This window comes from Notolepis coatsorum, assembly GCF_963971535.1.
Source record: "Notolepis coatsorum genome assembly, chromosome: 10".
Taxonomy (NCBI): Eukaryota; Metazoa; Chordata; class Actinopteri; order Aulopiformes; family Paralepididae; genus Notolepis; species Notolepis coatsorum.
In genome coordinates, this window is record NC_140174.1 from 46,348,919 (window position 1) to 46,369,489 (window position 20,571).

General features: G+C 43.8%; 1 protein-coding gene across 1 annotated transcript; it reads left to right on the forward strand.

The window, feature by feature from the left end:
* Window positions 1-4,267: 4,267 nt before the first annotated feature.
* Window positions 4,268-18,998, forward strand: kpna7 (karyopherin alpha 7 (importin alpha 8); the record flags this gene model as incomplete). Its single annotated transcript, XM_084323823.1, has 12 exons — window positions 4,268-4,333; window positions 4,428-4,562; window positions 4,672-4,757; window positions 9,697-9,865; window positions 10,353-10,452; window positions 10,668-10,750; window positions 12,710-12,796; window positions 13,291-13,467; window positions 15,863-16,096; window positions 16,276-16,458; window positions 18,248-18,394; window positions 18,897-18,998. 12 exons carry the CDS (start codon window positions 4,268-4,270, stop codon window positions 18,984-18,986), a joined length of 1,557 nt encoding a protein of 518 aa, XP_084179949.1. The 3' UTR covers window positions 18,987-18,998.
* Between the last annotated feature and the right edge of the window lie 1,573 nt (window positions 18,999-20,571).

Below are 20,571 nucleotides of genomic sequence, written 5' to 3' on the forward strand. Positions count from 1 at the left end.
GGCGCTACCTTCCCTCTGTTACAGTACACCGCCCACCTGGGTCGGCCCCGTCTTCTAGAGGGCAAGGGCCCCTTCCTGAGTTGGTCCCCGTCCCAGGGTGCGGCCCCCTAGACAAACGTGTCTCCTCTGGTCTGCTGCCTCCTCGTGTCTCTGGACTGTCCTCTCCACCTCTCCTCAGCTGGCCCACCGTCACTCCAGCTCAGCTCAGTGTCTCTCCTGCTGCCGTTTCTCCCGTTCTCGTCGTGGATGATCTGCCTGTCGTAGATGATCTGCGGTGCCTGGCTGCTGTCGATCTCTGGTCTCTGCTGCTCAGCTGCCATCTCCTCCGGTCTGCCTCTCTTCATCCTGGCCTGTCCTCCGTCTCCTCCTGCCTGTCACCGTCGAGGGTCGTCTGGCGGTCTCGTCACGGACGTCTGAGGGGCTGCTGGTATCTCACCCCTGGTTCAGACGCGCTGCAGACAGCTGGTGTGAATGTCTGGATCTTCTGCATCGTCTTCTCCTCCGTGTCTCCATTCCTCGTTCCGTCCTTGGTTGCGGCTGGCCCACATCAATTCTCACTTTGGAACCTCCATTTGAAAGGGATAACCTGTCCCTCGTGAGTCCTTGAATTGATATGGTCGTGGACCAGTCGACCAAAAGATTCGCAGAACGACAGAGTATTTCAAACAGAGCTTTTATTTCACAGAGAAGAAGAACAGTCACCCCGCACGGGCTCATCCCCTCGCACCAGTAGAAGAAAGAAGTACATCACACTACATGTCATTTATACAGAGGAGGAGGGGAGGGGTGTATGTGTGTATATGTATCTGTGTGTGTAGTATGTGTGTGTGTGGTGTGTGTGCTTGTCTGTGTGTGTGCTTGTTTCAGAAGGGGGGGCTAATGGGTTCCAGATGTAGAGAAGGAGAGACCCCTAGTCTCGAACAACATCCCAACAAATCATGGGCGCGACAGCTGGGTGGGGGAGAGGTGTGTGCGTGTGTACGTGAGTGTGTGTGCGTGTGCGCGTCGGAAGAGGAGGATGTGTGTGTGTGAGGCGCGTGATCAGGATGTACAGGGAGCCCTGTGTGTGGGGTGTGTGTGGAAGGAGACAGCCACGAGGTCAGCAGGTCAGACTGAGAGACACAGAGCAGGGTGCAGCCTGCAGCCTGCACAAGCACAGATATAAGATATTGACATCAAATATTACTAGATCAATGAACTAAAACTATCAACACCACAGTCACTCCAGACAGCCGACTGCCTCTTCTTTATCCGAAAGAAAAAAAGGCAGACAACGTCCGCCTCCCTCACAGGACGGCGTTGCAAGAGATACAGTGGCGTCGGCAGCGAAGCCCCGTTTATGCAGGCCGCCTTAAGCTCGGGGATAAAAAACATGCAAGCTCGCATCCCTCGCGCCGGGAGGCCAACCCACTTTCTTCTTGAAAGGCGGGGGCCAACGTCCAGTGCGGATGGCAGTGGGCATCCCTCCTCAGAGGCGGGGACTTGAACCCAGACTCGGAATCGGGGCTCCCAGGAAGACAAAGCCTCTGTCTTCGTGGGGCGTCAAACAAGAACTCCCGTCCCCTCCATGCAATCCCAATTGTCCATAGGACGTTACCGGCTAACGGCTAGCTACAAGCTAACGGTCAGGCTACAGGCTGGCCCTAGGCCAACGGTTTAGCTACCGGCTAATGGTTAGCTACAGGCTAACAGCCAGTTACTGTATCTCGGACGTGATGGAGAGGTAACGGAGGAATCCTCGCCTGGAGCTGGCTGTTCTGCAGGGCCATATGCCTGAGCAGCCGACCCTGCACAACTGACACATCTGTTTAGACCGTCCGCCCCCGCCGCTCACCGCCAATTGACGTGATCGAGCAGAGGCGGAGAGCCCGTGTTGCAAGACACCATCCACCCAGAGAGACCGTCGGCCAGCCGACTGCCTCTCGCGACAATAGTATCCAGCTGCACAGCCGGAGAGCAACGCTGGCGGGGGAACTGCCCAGCGATGCACACTCTCCTCCGGCGCCGCCGAGGCTCACCTGCCTGCCACAAACGTGGAGCAGGCAAGCCCCACTACGCCCCGAGGAAGCCCGAATGTGAAGCGCCGGTGGAGGTCAGAATAATTCTCTAGACTCTCCGGTGGTGACGACATTATCCTTTCTTTTTCCCGTAATTTAGTGAGAGAGGGAAAAACAAAAGACAATGCCAACACAGCTCCTATAACTAAACTAACTACTTTAAAGCACTGAACTTGAAGAGGTGCTATACACGGACTTCACGGTGGTGAAAGTAGGGAAGGAGCTGGTAGTATGGCCATGGCCCCGCTTATGTGTGAGCGGATGTGGGCGTGGCCAGGCAGGTGAGGAGGTGCATGTGGTTGAAAGTTTTCATGATAGCATATGATTAAAGGGACAGTTCCAATAGAGCAGAGCGCAAAGCTATACGAAATATAACGTCTGTTGTGTATTGGATGTATTAGTTCATTCCAAAGTGTGTGCAAGTATGGTGAGTGTTTTGGCAATCATGCGTATGTGTCATTGATTGTGCACATGTGAGTGTGTGTTAATTGGAGGGAAATATTATAATTAGGCTGAGGGGCCTCAATGTGTTTGTAGACACATGCACATGTTCATAAAGGAATGTAAGGTGTGCACATGTTCATAAAGGAATGTAAGGTGTGTGTCTGTCTGTCTGTCTGTCTGTCTGTCTGTGGTTCATTTACATTTAGTCATTTAGCTTACGCTTTTATCCAAATCATCAGGAAGGGCCCAACTCTATTAGCTGAGTAACAATGTTCATCAAAGTGTTGAGTGCTACAGTGCAGGTTAGTATATTAGGACAAGTGCATGACAGTAAGGTTAGTTAGGGATCCTTCTGACGTTGCTCAGACACGGTCACAGCTGCATTCTTGACTGTGATGGAAAGGTCGGTCAGGGGGAAGGATTTGGCCGGCAGGTGGAGCAATTCTGTTTTGCTTAGGTTCAGTTTGAGGTGGTTGGTCGTCATCCAGGAGGAGATGTCGGTTCATCCAGAGGAAGTTATTACAACAGAGCAAGGAGGAAACCTCCAGTGAGCTGCTATTGTTCAACCCTTTTAATACACTGGAGGAAGAGAATAAAACACCATCACTCACCGTTCATACCTTTCCTCTTTCTCCACTCTCTTCGCATTCACTCTCTTTCTGTTAATATCATTTTAATCCCCCCTTCTCTCTGTAACTTTTGGGGAGTGTCTTGTTGTCCCACTCAAATTGAGAAGAGGTAAATTCGTCCATCTAAAAAATATATAGCTAATATGAAAGACAACCCCCTCCCTAAAAGACGGAAAAAAACTGTAACTATTAACCCTTTCACTGCCACACTACCAAACGGTTAACCCTTTCACTGCAACAATACACAGAAGGTTAACCCTTTCACTGCCACACAACAGCCGGTTAACCCTTTCACTGCCACACGACAGAAGGTTAACCCTTTACTATCACACAACCGACGGTCGCCTTCTGTCGTGTGGCAGTGAAAGAAAGGGTTAACCAATACTTTCAGACACCCCTGGCCTACAGGACCATACCATCTCAACCTTGCAGTGCGTCTCATAAAAGTAAGTGTTAACTTTTCCTGGGGGAGGACCCCGCTTAAAGTGTGCCACCCAATGTTGAAACCAAACCTGTGCCCTAAGTGTATTTCTGTATATCAATGTCTCTCTCAAGCCCCCACACACTCTCAATTTAACTCCCTTTCTCTCTCTCTCTCTCTCTCTCTCTCGCTCTCTCTCTCTCTGACTCATATTTTTTGTAATGCTCTACTGACCTCTACTGGATGACACGTAACATATCACGATATCAAATCTTCACACTTGATTCACGCTTCAAAACGTCACTGTCCATCATCACCTGGACAGTGTTGCAATGCAGTCAGAGTTTGGCGATACTAGTAATAATAATAATAACTTCATTTTATATAGTGCCTTTTAGAAGACCCAAGGTCGCTTTACATAGGGGGGGGATGACAAATTAACAAACATAGTGGACAGACAGTACTGTCAGTACAGTACTGTCTCTACCTAATACATGGGTATGAAATCAACTATAGGCCTCCCGCCTGCTACTGACTGATCAATTGATAGGCCACACTAGTGACTGATAGACGCACGCAATGACCAATGATGAGCGATGCAAAAATCATCATTAACTAGATGCACCTGAGAGGACATGTCGTCGGGTATTTAACTCCAGAATCGCTGCTGCATGTGAGCTTCAGTTGGGGGGTTTCAGCTGCATGTCAAGTCCACAATGCCGACAAATAACGTTCCAGAGGAGCGCCTCTCCAAGTTCAAAAACAAGGGTAAAGACCCAGCGGTGAGTTGTGTTGCGATTAGAGTAAATCGGCACATTTGTTCTTCGCCTTTGGAAATGCCTCGTTAAACACTTGCCTAACTTTACTCCAATGCAGAAACTTCGCGATAAAAGAATTACGGAGTGCGTGGAACTACGCAAGGCGCATAAGGATGAGAATTTCCTGAAGAGAAGACATATTACGTTATCGTCTCTCCCGGATGAGGACGCTCTTTCACCTGATGATAAAAGGGTAAAGGAAGGCATGATGATGATGATGATGATGTGCTTCGTATTCTAGTACTTCGCCTAAACTGTAAGGCCGGACGGCCACAAGTTCAACCAATGTTGTTTGTTTACAGGGGACCCCGTTTACTATTGAGGACATAATCAAAGATGTGAACAGCGACTGCAAGGATGCGCAAACTCGAGGTTGTCAGGCAGCCAGGTAAGATGCTCATGCAGTCACGAGTACAGTAGGAACGATCACCTTTCCACTGAGACGGGAGGTGGCACTACAAAAAAGCTACGAAGCAGAGTGGCTACTCTATAAATTATTTATCCATATTTGGGCACACAACACACACTAAAATGTTTTGGCAGTTGGGTGCTGCAGTCTATTCACCTTAAAGTGTGCCTAACCCAGTTTAGCATAGTAGGTATGGCATTTGGAACCTTAATTAATTGTAGAATCAAAATATATAGATTCGTTTTACATGTAAGCCATGCATCAAGAGCTCAATTAATCCAGTAAAGTAGGCCTAGTCATTTGCATCACTAATTGAGCATTTAAAGGGGAACTATCTTACTTTCTTTCACCATTTGGGCAATTTTACACAATTCGGTCTATGGAACACACCTGTAAGGTTTTTTCCAAAAAATTCATTGTTTCGTATTTCAGTAAATGCCTATTTTTGACCAGTGTTACTTAACAAAGTGCCTAACCAAGTTCAGCAAATTTCATAGTATTCTCATGAGGATCTTTGCCATACAACAGGGCTATTCAACTAAATTGTTCAGGGGGCCACATTGTCAGAAACCCAAGGGGCCAGGGGCCGGACTGCCACGGCGCCTCCCCGTGCTATGAATATATGTACACTTGACACAACACGCAACTACATTTTCACAACTTTTATTTAACTACATTGCAAAAGTAGTATACTTTAAAAAAAAAACATGCTTCATTTATGTGCCACATCTGCAACATCTCCTGCAAAAAGTGCTTCATTTATGACTGCAACAACTGCAACATCTCCTCTTCAACATTTCAATATAAAAATAAAAAACAAAGTGCATGATGTGCATCTGAACATTCTAACATCAACACTTGAACAAAAACACTTATAGTGCAGCTGAGCTTATGAAAAAGTGCTTCATGTCTGTGCAACAACAGCAAATCACAGCATATTATTAGCACTTATTGTCCACTCTTAACTCTCAAACATCAGGGGGGGTGGGGGCAGACAGGCCTAGCCTACATACACACATCTAATGAGAGAGATTGCACTTCTTTGACTGGGCAATGGCAGAGAGAGGGTTCATAGGAAGTGAGGGCTACCCGCAAACGGTGATGCAAATGCTCATTGTCAAGGAGGCACGGTTGCTTTTTTTAATGGCATTCATGTGAGAGAAACTGGATTCACAGGTGTATTGTTGAGCCAAACATTGTTAGCACAGATATTGCCAGCATTTTTATTTTGGGGAATGTGTTGACATGAATACACTTTATCCAAAATGTTGTGGTGGATTCATTCTCAAGTGCCTGCTTCAGAGCAGATGATGCTTGCATGTCTTTCAAGTTGCAGGAGACCTTCATCAATGTGAAGTGATGCAAGGAACTCTTGTCCTTTTGTGGAAATAGCAGCTACATTGGCAAATGGGTTGCTCACAAAATGCATCAATTCTCTGGGCATGTCAAATTCATCAAATAGACTTGCAAAGTTTTCCCTCAATTTATCAATGAAATCTGTCATTAATTGATCAACTTTTGGCTCAATTGTGCGTGTGAACGTTGACATAAAAAGAAAGTAAAAAGAAAAAATATTAAAAGAGAATATGATTTTTATTTTTATTATCATGTAATCTTTTGCGGGCCGCCAGTTGAATAGCCCTGCCATACAATATTGTGCAATGTCACGGCTCATTTGCCACAGTTATCATTTAATAATTCGAAATCTATTACAATTACTTGCCGTGCACCGACGTCTGCAATCGTTATTGGCACCCATTGAGTTAAGAGGCAAATATTTTCCACAGGCACTGTGTAAGAGGGGGGGGGGGGTAGTATAGAACCACTAGTGTGTTTAGAATGTAGTCTAGAACAGTGTTCTGAAGGACTGGTACAGACTCAGAGCCCCTCCCCCACCAGCCACCCATAATGTGACATAACTTAAGGCATAAAAGAAAATATTGCTTGTTTCCTGTTGGTTGTCAGTTAAGGCCATGGGTAGGTAGGGAATTTATTTTATATTTTTTATTCTTTTCCACGGTGACTATGGATAGGGAGTTTCTTTATTTAATTAAAATGTTCACAACAACATGGATGCATGTTTAATATCCATAATACTAAAGGTTTGACCAAGATTTTTATGAAACTTTATTGTAAAAGAAACTTTTTTTTAAAAACTCATAAAATAAATTGGGTCGCAGCTAAATCGGCAGTCGGTCGGCAACCGGAAACAAACTAATTTTTCTTTTAGGCCTAATGGTACTAAAAAAAACTGAGCGCCCTCCAACCTAATAAGGCCACTGGCCATGACAATATCCCCTCCAAATTCCTCAGACTACGCAGCCGCCATCACCCCAGTCATCACACGCATAATAAACCTCTCCATAAAACAGGGACACATACCCAAAGACTTCACAATTGCAAGAGTAACCCCTCTGCACAAAAAGGGCAGCAAATTAGACCCAGACAACTACTGCCCTGTTTCTATTCTTACCTCAATCTCGAAAGTCATGTAAAAAAAGAGTATACGAACGGGTCGAAAAGTACCTTGCGGGAAAAAAATCTAATCTTCGATTTCCAATCTGGCTTCAGAACATCCCACTCCACTGACTCATGCCTTCTCCATTTGAACGGCCACATCAAACAAGAGGTGGAAGTGGGCAAATACTGCAGCATGGTCATGCTGGACCTGCAAAAGGCCTTCGACACTGTCAATCACTCCATTCTTATTGACAAGCTAAAAGCAATTGGTTTTGATAGTCTAATCAGTGAGCTAGATGCACTCCTACCTGGAGGGGAGAGAACAGATGGTGGAGGTAAACGGTACCCTATCCCCCCCCTCTCCCAGTGAGCTGTGGTGTTTCACAAGGAAGCATACTAGGACCGCTACTGTTCCTAATTTATGCAAATGACATGTCGTCAACTTGTGACTGCAACTTGTTCCTGTTCGCGGATGACTCAGCCCTGCTGGTCTCTGACAAGAACAAGTTACAGGTTGAAAAACCCCTCGGCTCTGAACTAGGCAAAATCTGCACCTGGCTCGCTGACGACAAACTATTACACCTGGGTAAAACTGAGTCCATTCTCTTCGGTTCAAATAACAAACTCAGCAAGGCCGACGGCTTCTCAGTTACAGTGGGTGACAATATTGTCACAAGGAAAGATGAAATTGCATACCTAGGTTCCATCCTAGAGGCTAATCTTTCCTGTGACAAAATGGCATCCAATGTAATAAAAAAAAAACTAGATTCTTGTACCGGATCCCCTCTCTGGTAAACAAGAATACCCTGAAGACTGGCAGGAGCACTCATTCAAGGGTACTACGACTATGCTTGCACCTCAAAGGCGCTAACAAAATTACAAACATCACAAAACAAACTGGTCAGACTACTGCTTGACCTTACTCCTAGAACCCACCTCACCCCTGCCCACTTTGACAACCTAGGATGGCTTAGAGTAGACGACAGTACAGAAACTTGCAATGGTCCTAGTCTACAAGATACACTACACGACTAAGGTACCCATGTACATGTCAAAATACTTCCCAAAGGTCAGTCAATACCACGACCACAACACCAGAGGGAGCTCCACAAATCATGTTAAACCCAGATTCGGCTCAAACAAGGGACTAAACGCGTTTCGCAATTATGCCACATCAATGTGAAACGCCCTACCCACAGCTGTAAAGGAATGTGAATCACTACCCACTTTTAAAACTACTCAAGGGGGCGCCCCAGTGGCGAACCACATAGCGCGCTCAGCCGCGACACGGCCGACCCGGGTTCGACTCCCGAACCCGTCGTTATTTGCCGATGTCTTCCCCCCCCACTCTGTCTCGCATTCCTCATCTGTCTCTCCCTACTGGACTGTCCAGTAGAAATAAAGCGATAAAACGCCAAAAAAAACCTGCAATTCGAAACTGGCCCCTGTAAATGTCCTAACCCAATAATACACGAGACCCTCTTCTTGGAACAAGTAAGGTTTCGTCGATAATCCAATGTACAGTTACCCCGATCAATGTCATAAATGTATAGATGTAGCAGTACTGTATCTGTATGTCATAAGTTATGATAAATTGAAAATGGGGGACCCTGATGTAAACAATACTAAAGTCTTTCTCTGGTCTGCATACCCTTAACAATTGTGTGTATTGAGCTGTACTGGATTAGCCACTAGGTCAAACACCAGAGGGGATTGTGAGGTCTATTTTAGAAAGACCGCCTTCAGCTAAATGTTCTATCGATAAAGGGAAGTGGAACATGGAACAGCCTTCCAGTCCCCTTAAGGGAATGTACCACCCTGTCCACCTTTAGGGGCCAACTCAGGAAATGGCTGTTAGACAGCCAAATATGCACTCATTAGGGATGTTAGTGTGGTCATGTCAGTTTTTATGAATGAACGTTTTATAGTCCGTTTTGTGTTTTTATGTTAAGACTACGGGTGGAAATTAGCCCTGTGCTATTCCCGGCATATTTACGTCATCATGCTGTGATGTTATGCATACACATGTAAATGATGTTCATTAATTTGCTTTGTCCTTAATAAACAAATCTTAATCTTAATCTTACTGTATTGTACCATTCTGCATCTGTTAATAAAATCAAAACTATCTCTTGAAATGGAAACCTCTTAAAAATCCAAATGCAGGGAGCTCCAGTAGCTCACCGCGTACCTCGAGCGCTATTTCGGCGCCGGGGACAACCGTGCTCGTCACGGATCTGGGGTTTAGCGAGTTCGAATCCCGGACTGCATCCGTGCCTTTCCCAGAGTGTCTTCCCCCCCATCTGTACCCCTTCAGCCTGTTTCTGTCGGTCATTCTTGACCAGAGTAAATGCGATAAACGCAAAAAAGAGCCAGCGGAATGGCCAAAGTTTAAAAAAAAAAAGAAATCCAAATGCAAGTATCCTTGTAATTCTAAGTAAGCCATGTCTGTCTTCAGGAAGCTGCTGTCTCAGGAGCGTAGCCCTCCTCTGAAGGAGGTGGTGGACGCCGGCCTGCTGTCGCGCTTTGTGGAGTTCCTAGGCAGGGACGATGAGCCCACCCTGCAGTTTGAGGCAGCCTGGGCGCTCACCAACATCGCTTCAGGAACCTCCTGGCACACCCAACAGGTTTCCTTCCCTTTTCACCCACGGCGCCGTGGACTATGCACGGCAAAGTGACCTCACTCGAGAATGACCCGGCAGGGATGTTTTGTGGGACTCATGCGCAGCAGTGATTTTCTCCTGCTCTGGCACAAGTGTGGCGAGCGGTCAGACTTAAGTGACACCTTGAGCTGCATCTCCCTAAAGATGCAAGATATTAATATAAAAGTTGCACCCAGCTTCTAAAAAAACAGTGGTGCCTGAAATCCGGCTTCAATCAGACTGTTCCACTGGAAATTAACTGTTCCCTGCTTCAGGAAATGTATTGTTTAATGGCTTCTTGGAATAAACATTTATCAAGTTTCATGGAACTGGCAAAAAATATCACCAGCACAGAAGGAATTTGGCTTCACCCATCCTGAAATGTACATTTGTCTAGATATAATAAATAATTGTAATTATGTGCTATTTTGTTTAAAATCTTAGATTTCAAGTGAAATGACTTTATCTATAGGTGGTGGAGCATGGAGCAGTACCAGCTTTCATCTCCTTGCTGGCATCTCCTTTGCTGCACATCAGTGAACAGGCTGTCTGGGCCCTGGGGAACATAGCAGGTAACTCTGCTCCATGCTAACAAATGTGAATTTGGGAGAGAAACCATGAGGGATGAAATGCACTTCTCTTGTGGTTTATAAAAAAAAAATGTTATGATCACACTTCATCCCTTGGAACAATTTAAAATCAAGTTTGAAAAAAGAAATTACAGCTATAACTCATCATATGGGTGTTTGTACTATGAACTTGTGACTGCATTTTCAAACCTCATTAGGTGATGGTCCGGCTTACAGAGACGCTCTGATCGACTGCAATGTCATCTCTGCCTTACTGGCACGCATCACCCCAGAGACGCCTGTAAGTATAGAGTTGGTATGTAGATCTGTGATTTCCCCAGGAGTTCTTGCACAATGAATGTATACCATCAGTTGAGTTCATTCATTCTTATAGGGGTGGTACAACCCTGCCTGTAGTAAATTAACTATTTGAGCTTAGCACTGAAGGGAGCACCTCTGACCTAGGCTGTATTGATGGAACTACATCGTGCCAAAGACAGGACGGCATATACAGACTGCTAAGTGGACCATTGTTCTTAAAAGCACACTAGAAGTTGTGTGGTGTCTTGAGTTTTCTCTTCTCTTGCTGTTATGTTTGTCGACCTTGGGCAGCAGTTGTGTGCATGTATCCCTTCCCTACTTCCCCTCGTGGAATGCACCCGATTGGATAAACATGCTGGTTTGTGGTTCTCTGCTCCCATTTTCAAAAGGAACCTAAAATATGTGTTGGACAACATTTTTAGTGGAAAGTTTTTATTTACATTTAGACTTATCCAAAGTAACAGGTCAACAACTTTCAACTAAGTAACCATGTTAGTCAAACGGTTAACTTTGGTGCTGCAGTGTATAGACATAGTATTATACCGTAATTCCTCTAATAGTAACCGGGTCTCAAATACAAGCCGGGTCTCTATTAATGGCCGGGTGCGCTCTTGAGCTAAGCAATTATAAGCCGGCCTCCTAATACAAGCCGGGTTACTAATATACTGAGCTGCATACTGAGCTAGTTACTTGATTTCACTTTGAAAACGTTGAAATGACCAGTGACCACCTGTAATTGCACTGTTTACTATTTCATACAGTACTTGGTTTCAATAAATGAACCCAGTACATTTGACTGGGTTCAAACTGACACAAAATGTTGATTTATTCATTATGATCCGTTTGAAAATTTGAAATATAGGCCTCCCTCTTATACAGGCCTCCTCCTAATACAAGCCTGGTACCCGCTACAGTTGAAACAAATACAAGCCGGGGTTACTATTAGAGGAATTACGGTAGATGTATTGGCATATGAAGTAATATAGGCAAGGTAGATTACTTGTAGCAAAAGTGCATGATGGTAAAAGATGAAATTAAGAAATAAAACTAACTATTTCAGATATTTAAGTTTATGATGTAGCTGGATCTTGATTTTTGACCAGGTGGCTCAAAAATGACAGCAAACTTAAAATACCTGTTCAGTAACTGATGGACATGCTTGTAAGGTAGAGAAGATGCATTTTTGTTTTCCTGTGTATTGATTTCATGAGCTTTGTGAGAACTCTGCAGGCAGAGGCTGTTTGAACACGGGCCTCGTGAGACGGTGGAAAAGGTTCAACTCAATTGCTTGTTTACCAGTGAAGCTTGAGTCGGCATAGCGCTGGTGATATTGGTGGCAATATTTAAATCATGACATTTCAAGTGCAGAATGTATCAAAGGGATGGCAAAACATGTTAAGTACTTTTCTTTTAGTTTATTTGGACGGGACAATGTAAAATGAATGAACGAGGTCAACATGAATCACCTGGAACATGGTAAAAGTGTAAATTGCCGGATTTAGCACAAGGCTAATTTCCATCCGTTGTCCCCAACATAAAGATGGGATATATAAAATGTACATAAGTGACAGAAGTACTCAATGATGCATAAGTAGCAGCAATGCACTCGGAAATACATGGCAGCAAATTCACTGCATAAGTAGCAGCAATGCACAAATGCTAGAGATGTATCACCTGTGGTCACATGACTTGTCTTCAGCCATTGTTTGAGTTGACCTCTAAAAGTAGCAAGGGTGGGGCTTTCCCTTCGGGAAGCGGCGAGACTGTTCCACATTTGGCTGCCTTTTATAGACTGATGTCATTCATGGAGACTAACCACAAATTTGATTCCCATACTGAACTCTCAAACTTATTGTGTAGCTCAACTACATTATACCAACATGATGAGCTCTCTGGAGATCTGTCAGCCAGTTGACCTTTTAATGTTCCTTCCATCCAGGTGGGCTACCTGCGTAACCTGACGTGGACCCTGTCTAACCTCTGCCGGAACAAGAACCCATTCCCACCCCTGTCTGCAGTCGAGCAAGTAAGGCTACTTTAGGCCATGGGTCAGAATTTCCCAACCTGGGTTGTGGAAGGGTCCATTTTCATTATGTGAAAATGTTTAATACACATTTGCGTTTGTGAAATTAGGTTTAAAAGCTTCAGCTTCCTCCAGTTGTCAAAGGAAAATCTTGTGTTGAAATTCCATACTACATGTGTGCACACCTGTTGGTGATATGTAAGCATGCCTTTGATTATAGGGATTGCAAGCCAAAGAAAGTTGTACCAATTTCTATGGATATAATTAATGTACTAAAGGCCTTGGAAGTGCTCCATAATGCCAGCCTGTTGACTTTTTTTATGAAATCCTGCCAACAATTCAAAGACTAGTTGTACTGGGCAGCTCTGGTCAAAAGTCTTCGGCACACCAGTTTAGCTACAATACTGCAACATTTTATTTACCGAAGTTATGAATTTGTTAAATCTTGCAAGTCTCTCATAATGAAGGTAATGGTAGTGCAATCTCTTGTCTGGCAGGTTCTCCCCTCTCTGGTGCAGCTGCTCCACCTCAACGATAAGGAAGTCCTGTCTGATGCATGCTGGGCCATCTCCTACCTCACTGATGGCTCCAATGACCGCATTGACATCGTAGTGAAAACTGGCATCGTCCCTCGACTGGTGGAACTCATGGGTTTTGAAGAGCTCAGTGTAGTGGTAATGTTTCTCCAGATTACTTAATCTCACAGGTGTCATCTAGATTGAAGTTTCATATGGTCGAGTGGATTTGTCCCAATAAGGGCAATGCAACTTGCTTACAGAAGCTGTCTGTAATGAGTTGACAGGATTTTAGGTGAAAAGATCTAGACAACATTGATGCAAAAAGTCACTGGTCCCAGCAGTTCACTTCTGAATTTGTAATGTAAAGTTTTTTTTCTTCCTAAATGTTCACAGAAAGGTTTATGGCAATGACATCAGGTTTGTTCTCCCCGTGAGATATCCCAAAAATCATGCAAAAAATAAAAATCACGCTGGAAGTCGGATCATTGACAGGCACTACGTGAGCTAGGAAGTGTAGTTTTATGAATTTCAAAAGCCCTGCGTCTCCTCTCCTGATAAGACTACAAACGGAATCGCAACGCTTCCTCGTGTCTTCATCAGGTTTCTCTCTGGATGCACCGAAATATTTATACACTTATTTCGATGACACTTAAAAATCATTGGTAAACAAACTTAGTGCTGAAAATATACACTTTGACTGCTGTTTTGATAGGGTTAGGATCTTTACTCTTGGCTACGTTTGAAAAAGAAACTCCATTCTGTATTGATTGATTTATGGCGTGATAGGGCTGTCGGGGTTAAAGTGGCCCGACCTTTTGCTCAATTGCCACTTTGAACCATAGGTTGAGCTAGGGTGACCAAACGTCCTCTTTTCACGCCCTGTCCGGGAGGGTTTTATAAATTCATGAATGTCCGGGTTTCATTGTTGTTCAGTTTCATGGCACTTTGCGAGCGTCTGAAGGCTCAACATATAAATAACAGAATTAAAGTGTTATTTGTTGCCGTTCGAATGCCACGTGACTCAACAAAATCCCTGCGTCGGTTCTCGAGTTGCATGCCGATATGTCATGCGTGCCTTTTACGTGCATGCGTCAGATTATCACCCCGGGCTCCCGAAGTCAATCATCCGCCAATTGCGAAAATGATTGGTCAGCGTTGTAACTTGTAGCCAACAATGAGTAGCTTTCCAGTGATGACCCACGTGGGTGTGTGCGAATCAGGGATCTACAGTAGGTGGAAATTTACAAGCAAAGACTGGAAGTGATACAAATTCCGACTGAATTTACTTGGATGAGGAAATGGGGGAGTTTTTTTTCTTGGCACAGTTTACCTGGATGTCTCTAGAAGACAAATTTCTGAACTGATTTGTATCAAATTTGGACCTGTACTACATACGACTTCAGGCTATGGATTTGCGGTGTGCTCCAGCTTATACAAAATATTATTTTCAAATATTGCAATTACTACACAAACGTGAGTACTCTAAGTTCAGCCCCATGTTACTCATTAGCACTAAAAATGATTTTTCTTTGAGAAACTTCAGAATGTTCTTTCAAAAGAGATCAGGCGTATGCATGTCCTATAAGTATAAAGATAAGCTTTGCAAAAAGTGTATGCAGTCTTCAAGTAAAAAAAAAAATCCACTTCTGTTCCCATATGTGGTTAAATTTGGGATATTGCAACCACTACAGAAATGTGTTAAAGTTCAGATCTATTTCATTAGCACTAAAAGGATTTTCCTTTTTTGCATTAGTAACTTCAGAATGGTATCTTTAAAAGAGACCAGGCTTATGCATGTGCTATAGGGAGGTGTAGTCTGACGTCACTTTGGACCGCCCGCGCGGTCCACCCGTTTAGGGATTTATCATTGGGAAAATGTATTTCAGCTATTGTAATAATTCTGCCTCATGAACATTGGCAAGCTTTCCATTTTTGCACAAAATGAGTTCCCTTCTATCACTAACATTATTGTTTAAGCTTTTTTGGTTGAAATAAATGAAACATAATTATTTTACGATTTAATTGTTTCATGTTGAGCTATAGATTGTGGATGAACACACACAGGTACACCATGCCAATGTTCATGCTTTATTTGTTTTAAACGAGACTATTTAATGTGTCCATTGGAAATGCATTGCAATTTCAAGCAAGGTGGACCGGCCAGAAACGACTGACGTAACCACTACACCTCCCTATAAGCTTTGAAAAAAAAGTGTGCAGTCCTCAAGTTCAAGTAAAAAAAAAAGGCACCTTTTTGCATTAGTAACTTCAGAATGTTATCTTTCAAAAGAGACCAGGCTTATGCATGTGCTATAAGCATAATGTATAAAGATAAGCTTCGATTGTGCGAAGTATCGAGGCTGGAACATGTCCTCTTTTTTGGACTAGGTTGAGCCCCTGTTTCAATATAGTGATTGTCAAAGTGAAATGGGTTCATTTGCATCATAACTGGTGCAATATTGGCCCAAACTTACTTTAATACCACAAGTGAGGACTTCTTGCCAGTTCCTGTAGTGATGAGCTGTTGGTGTCTCCCTTACTGCGCCTCCAGACCCCAGCTCTTCGCTCCATAGGGAACATAGTGAGCGGCTCAGACCTGCAGACCCAGATGGCCATCGACGCCGGTGTCCTGTCAGCCCTGCCGCCTCTGATGAGGCACACCAAGGCCAGTGTGCAGAAGGAAGCGGCGTGGGCCGTGTCAAACATCGCTGCAGGGCCCTGTCAGCAGATCCAACAGCTCATCACCTGTGGCCTGCTGCCTCCACTGATTCAGCTGCTCACAAATGTGAGTGTACTGTTTAACTGTCCATGTGTCCTAGTATATATCAAGAGCAATGTCAATACTTCACCTACATGCAAGATGGGTTATTCAGTTTACATTGAAAGGAAATGTGCAGGAGATATAGATGGAAGTCTTATGAATAGGTTGGTATAGTAAGCAGATTCCCATCTCTTGTCTTCCAGGGAGACTTCAAGACCCAGCGTGAGGCGGTGTGGGCAGTGACCAACCTGACCAGTGGGGGCACCGTGGAACAGGTGGTTTTCCTGGTGCAGAACGGAGGCCTGAACGGCCTTGTTAACTTGCTCCAGGTCAAAGATGCAAAAACCATCTTGGTCATACTGGATGCCATCAACAATATCTTCATGGTGAGGAGTCCTTATTTATATACATATTACACCATTGTTATAGCATAGCAAACCAGAACCTACTGAGCTGGGACAATCTTGTCAAATTCAAAGATGCCTGCCTTACCTATAAAATCCTACATGGCTTGGCTCCTCCCCCCCTCTGTACTTTCATAAAACAGAAAGCGTCTGCTGATAAATATACCAGGTCTGTAGTCAGAGGGGACTGTGTAGTCCCAAACAGGAGGTCTGCTTTTAGTCAGACAGCCTTTTCCGTGAGAGCAGCCCACACCTGGAACAGTCTGCCAACACGGCTCAGGGAGTATCAAAGTTAAATCTCATTTAAAACTAACTTAAAATCATGGTTGAGAGATGGTCAAGTGTGCGACCATTTTAACTGAGGGGTTGTACTTTAATGTATTTATTTGTCTGTATTTTACAGTATTGTAACCTATACTGATTCCTACTGTGTTTTAATTATTGTTGTGCTCATGTCACCTGCCCCAGAGACTACAGTTGAAAATTAGCCAACTTGGCTAAACTGGCATATTTACAGTCGAATGTTCCTTAATATGCACTGTCTCTGTATTTTAAACCAATAAATACAAATACAAATACATGCATATTAACTCAATGGACGCCACACAGTTGAGCATAGTTTGTACTTGCCATGCCAAGCTCTAAGAGATGGGAATAAGTGGCGCTGTTTGCAGGGCTATAACTATATTCTATATTATAGCTATGGATACAATACTATGGCCCATTTGACATCGACTATCGTTCAATACGTGTTAAAGAAATAATTTTTTCATCCATATGTAACCGGTCTTATTTGACATGCCCAGAGTGGGAGTTGAACCCCGGTCTCCCGCTCCACGGGCGGCATCACAGACCACTATACCAAGAGGTGAATTCACTTCAAGTTCTTAATGGGTCTGGACGCCTCTGGGGAGTGAGTTTACTTGCAGTACCGCTGCCGTCCAGTCACTTCACAACACTGTCCATCGTGACTGTAGGATAGACACACAATACCTCTGTTACACATACATTCCCGTTTTATACCGTGGTGAATATGAGTAGAGTTTTTAGAGTAATCCTGTCTAATCTCAGAAAACAACGCTATGCAACAATGGGTGCATTTCACTAAATGTTGCCGTTTCTCGCCTGTACATGCTGCTATTTTTAAATCAAATCTATATCTGTATGTTTCATCATGAAATGGTGGGGGGTGTCGTTTTTTGATGCCACCAACGGCATACGTTGTGGACTAACGTTACACGCATTTTGTGATCGAGGTGAAGTCATGGTCGGATCACAGCAGGACTGATATCATATAGCCCTTACCCCCACTAGGATGTACCCCAAAAAGAATATTCCAATTATCTGATTGCGAGTCCCAGTATTGGTGTCTTATCGTCCATAATCCGCCACACATCATGCATCGGGAGCATTACAATGTAGTTGTAATCTTGACTCTTGCGTGTACAAAGTCGCACGCCTGACATATCGGCATGTAACTCGAGAACCACTGAACGGATTTTGTCGAGTGAGGTGGCATTCGAACTCTATATTTTATGAAAAATGCAGACCCGAGCTGCCAGACGCTCTCAAAATGGCGTGACGTGCGCGCAAGTGCAAAACGGGTCCTATAGGACCCGGTAAGAGGTGGACTCTTCTCCCAGTTGTAGTTTTTTTAATCGCATGGGTCACCAGACCTGTCATTTGGGGGAATTTCACCATTGGTCTCACTTCCTCCAGAAACTCATTTTGTAAAATCTGCAAGTGGTCCTAAAACTGACTCCTGTTCTAGGCGGCAGAGAAGCTTGGAGAGTCTGAGAAGTTGTGCCTGCTGGTTGAGGAGTTGGGAGGGCTGGACCGGCTTGAGATGCTACAGAGCCATAAGAACGAGACTGTGTACCTGGCTGCCCAAAGCCTCATCGAGAAGCACTTCTCTACTGTGAGTTGCTACAACCTGCTTCTTTCCACTTATCAATGAAGTATTTATCTTATGGTGCTGGTAGATTTAGCTGTTTTTAATACAAATGTCTTCCAATGCAGTTAATTTCACTTACATGACATGGAACGTCTACATTGAAGCCCTTGCCAAGCAAGTTTACACAATGCTGATTAAGCCTATCGCAGTCATGGGGACTCTGTGTTTCTCGGTATACTAGAGTAGTGTCTGTGTAGACATTCCTGTGCTGGTGCACCAGTGGTGATTTTTACGTCTACCAACAATGTTAGTTTGCCAGACTGGAGCCCAGAGAACAGTAGTGACTGGGTGAACCTAGTTTCAAATAGGTTTATGGGGTGGAAGCTCCAGATTAAGAAGAAAAAAGGCAAACACTGACCACGTACGCTAACTGCCAGTAGGTGGAAACAAAATGTCTGCACTGTAGCTTTAAAATTGTGAATTAGTTTTTTATATTAAAGAATTGTAATTTATTTTGTCCACCCAGGAGACTGATGCTGAGAACCTGAGGCCAGAAACTACAGATGGTAGTCTTGTATTTCAACCTGTGGAAGTGAAGAAGACCTTTGAATTTTAAAAGTCTTTACCCTCATTGGTCTAATTATTCTATGTTTGTTTGCAAATAAAAATGTCTTTCATTATCCATTTGTGGCTCTGAAAATGGTGATTTATGTATGGAGCATTTCAGTAGGTCTGATCCTGAATAATTTGGTGTAATAGTTTTATATATCAAAATATGCGTGAATTTGCATCAGGACGTGTGTGTGTGATGCCTGGGGGATTAATGATCCCACTGGGCCCCCCCTCACCACCTCCACCTAGGCTAGAGCACATGCCTGGTCACCAGGGGTGTAAAGTACTTGAGTAATTTGTTACAATACTTAAGTACTGTTTTTGGGGATTTGTACTTTACTCAAGTATTATTAGGTTTGTATACTTGTACTTTTACTCACTTACTGAGAGAAAAAACATACCTTTTACTCATTTAAAATGCAGACCTTCAAAGTACAATCTTGCAGGTCCAATTTTTAATTAGTATATTTGTTTCTCTGGCCGAATTAACGTTATTAATCCTGCGGCCGCACTTTATTTAAAAACTGGGCCAATCAAATCCTTAATCACCTTAATACAAACAGCCTGAGACACAAACTGGCTGAACAATTATTCATAAACGGTAAGGCTAACATGTTTCTCGGAAACACAACTTCTGTGACAGACCCTGAGATAGAAATTGAGAACTACCCAGTAGTCAGAAATGACAGGAACATGTATGGAGGTGGTGTTTGCATGTACATGCATAAAGACACCAAATTCATTATACTGACCTGAATCACGAGACTCTTGAAACTATGGGTTGAAATTATTTTTGCTAAATCAGTATTAGTCAGCACAATCTACAGAACAGAGTGGCTTTTATGATACACTGGCTGGGTGTTTAGCTGGAGTTGAGGATGTAGAAGCAATTATTATTGGAGACTGGAACACATATGCAACAAATAGATGCACCAGTCTTCAGGTCATTCAGTAGGTTTTGTGATCGGCATGGCTTCAGCCAGCTAATCACCCAACCCACCCGGTTATGTGAATCAACAGACTACCATTGATCTCATTCTGACAAATCCAAGATCTCCAGTAAAGGTTATAGCATGTGGGTTAAGCGATCATTTATGATATTCTGTACCTGCTAAAACAAAAGGCTGGCTGTCGCATCTAGAGACCTCAAAGCCTACTCTAGCGAGGCCTTTAACCTAGAACTGGAGAGCCTGGACTAGTCAGAAGAGCTCAGTGGTACACTGGTTGAAGAAACATGGCTCGGTTTCAAAACTAAATTCTCAACGGTACTAAACGACATGCCCCCCCCCTAAGAACCACCAGGGTAAAACATTTTGCTGAGCCGTGGATGCACTCAGAAATATTGACCGCTATGAAAATCTGAGACAAATGCCCCAAGCCCACATGACTGAACTCAAACTGCAAAGAAACAGACTAAGAAATGACATAAACTGCAAAAAAGAATTTCATCAATGAACTGAGGAACAAAAATAAACCCTGAACTTTGGAAATTACAACTAGGCTGCAGTAAAAAAACAGATTTTCTAACATAAATATAAAGACGGACAACACGCTCATCACAGACCAGCTGGATGTGGCCAATTACTTAA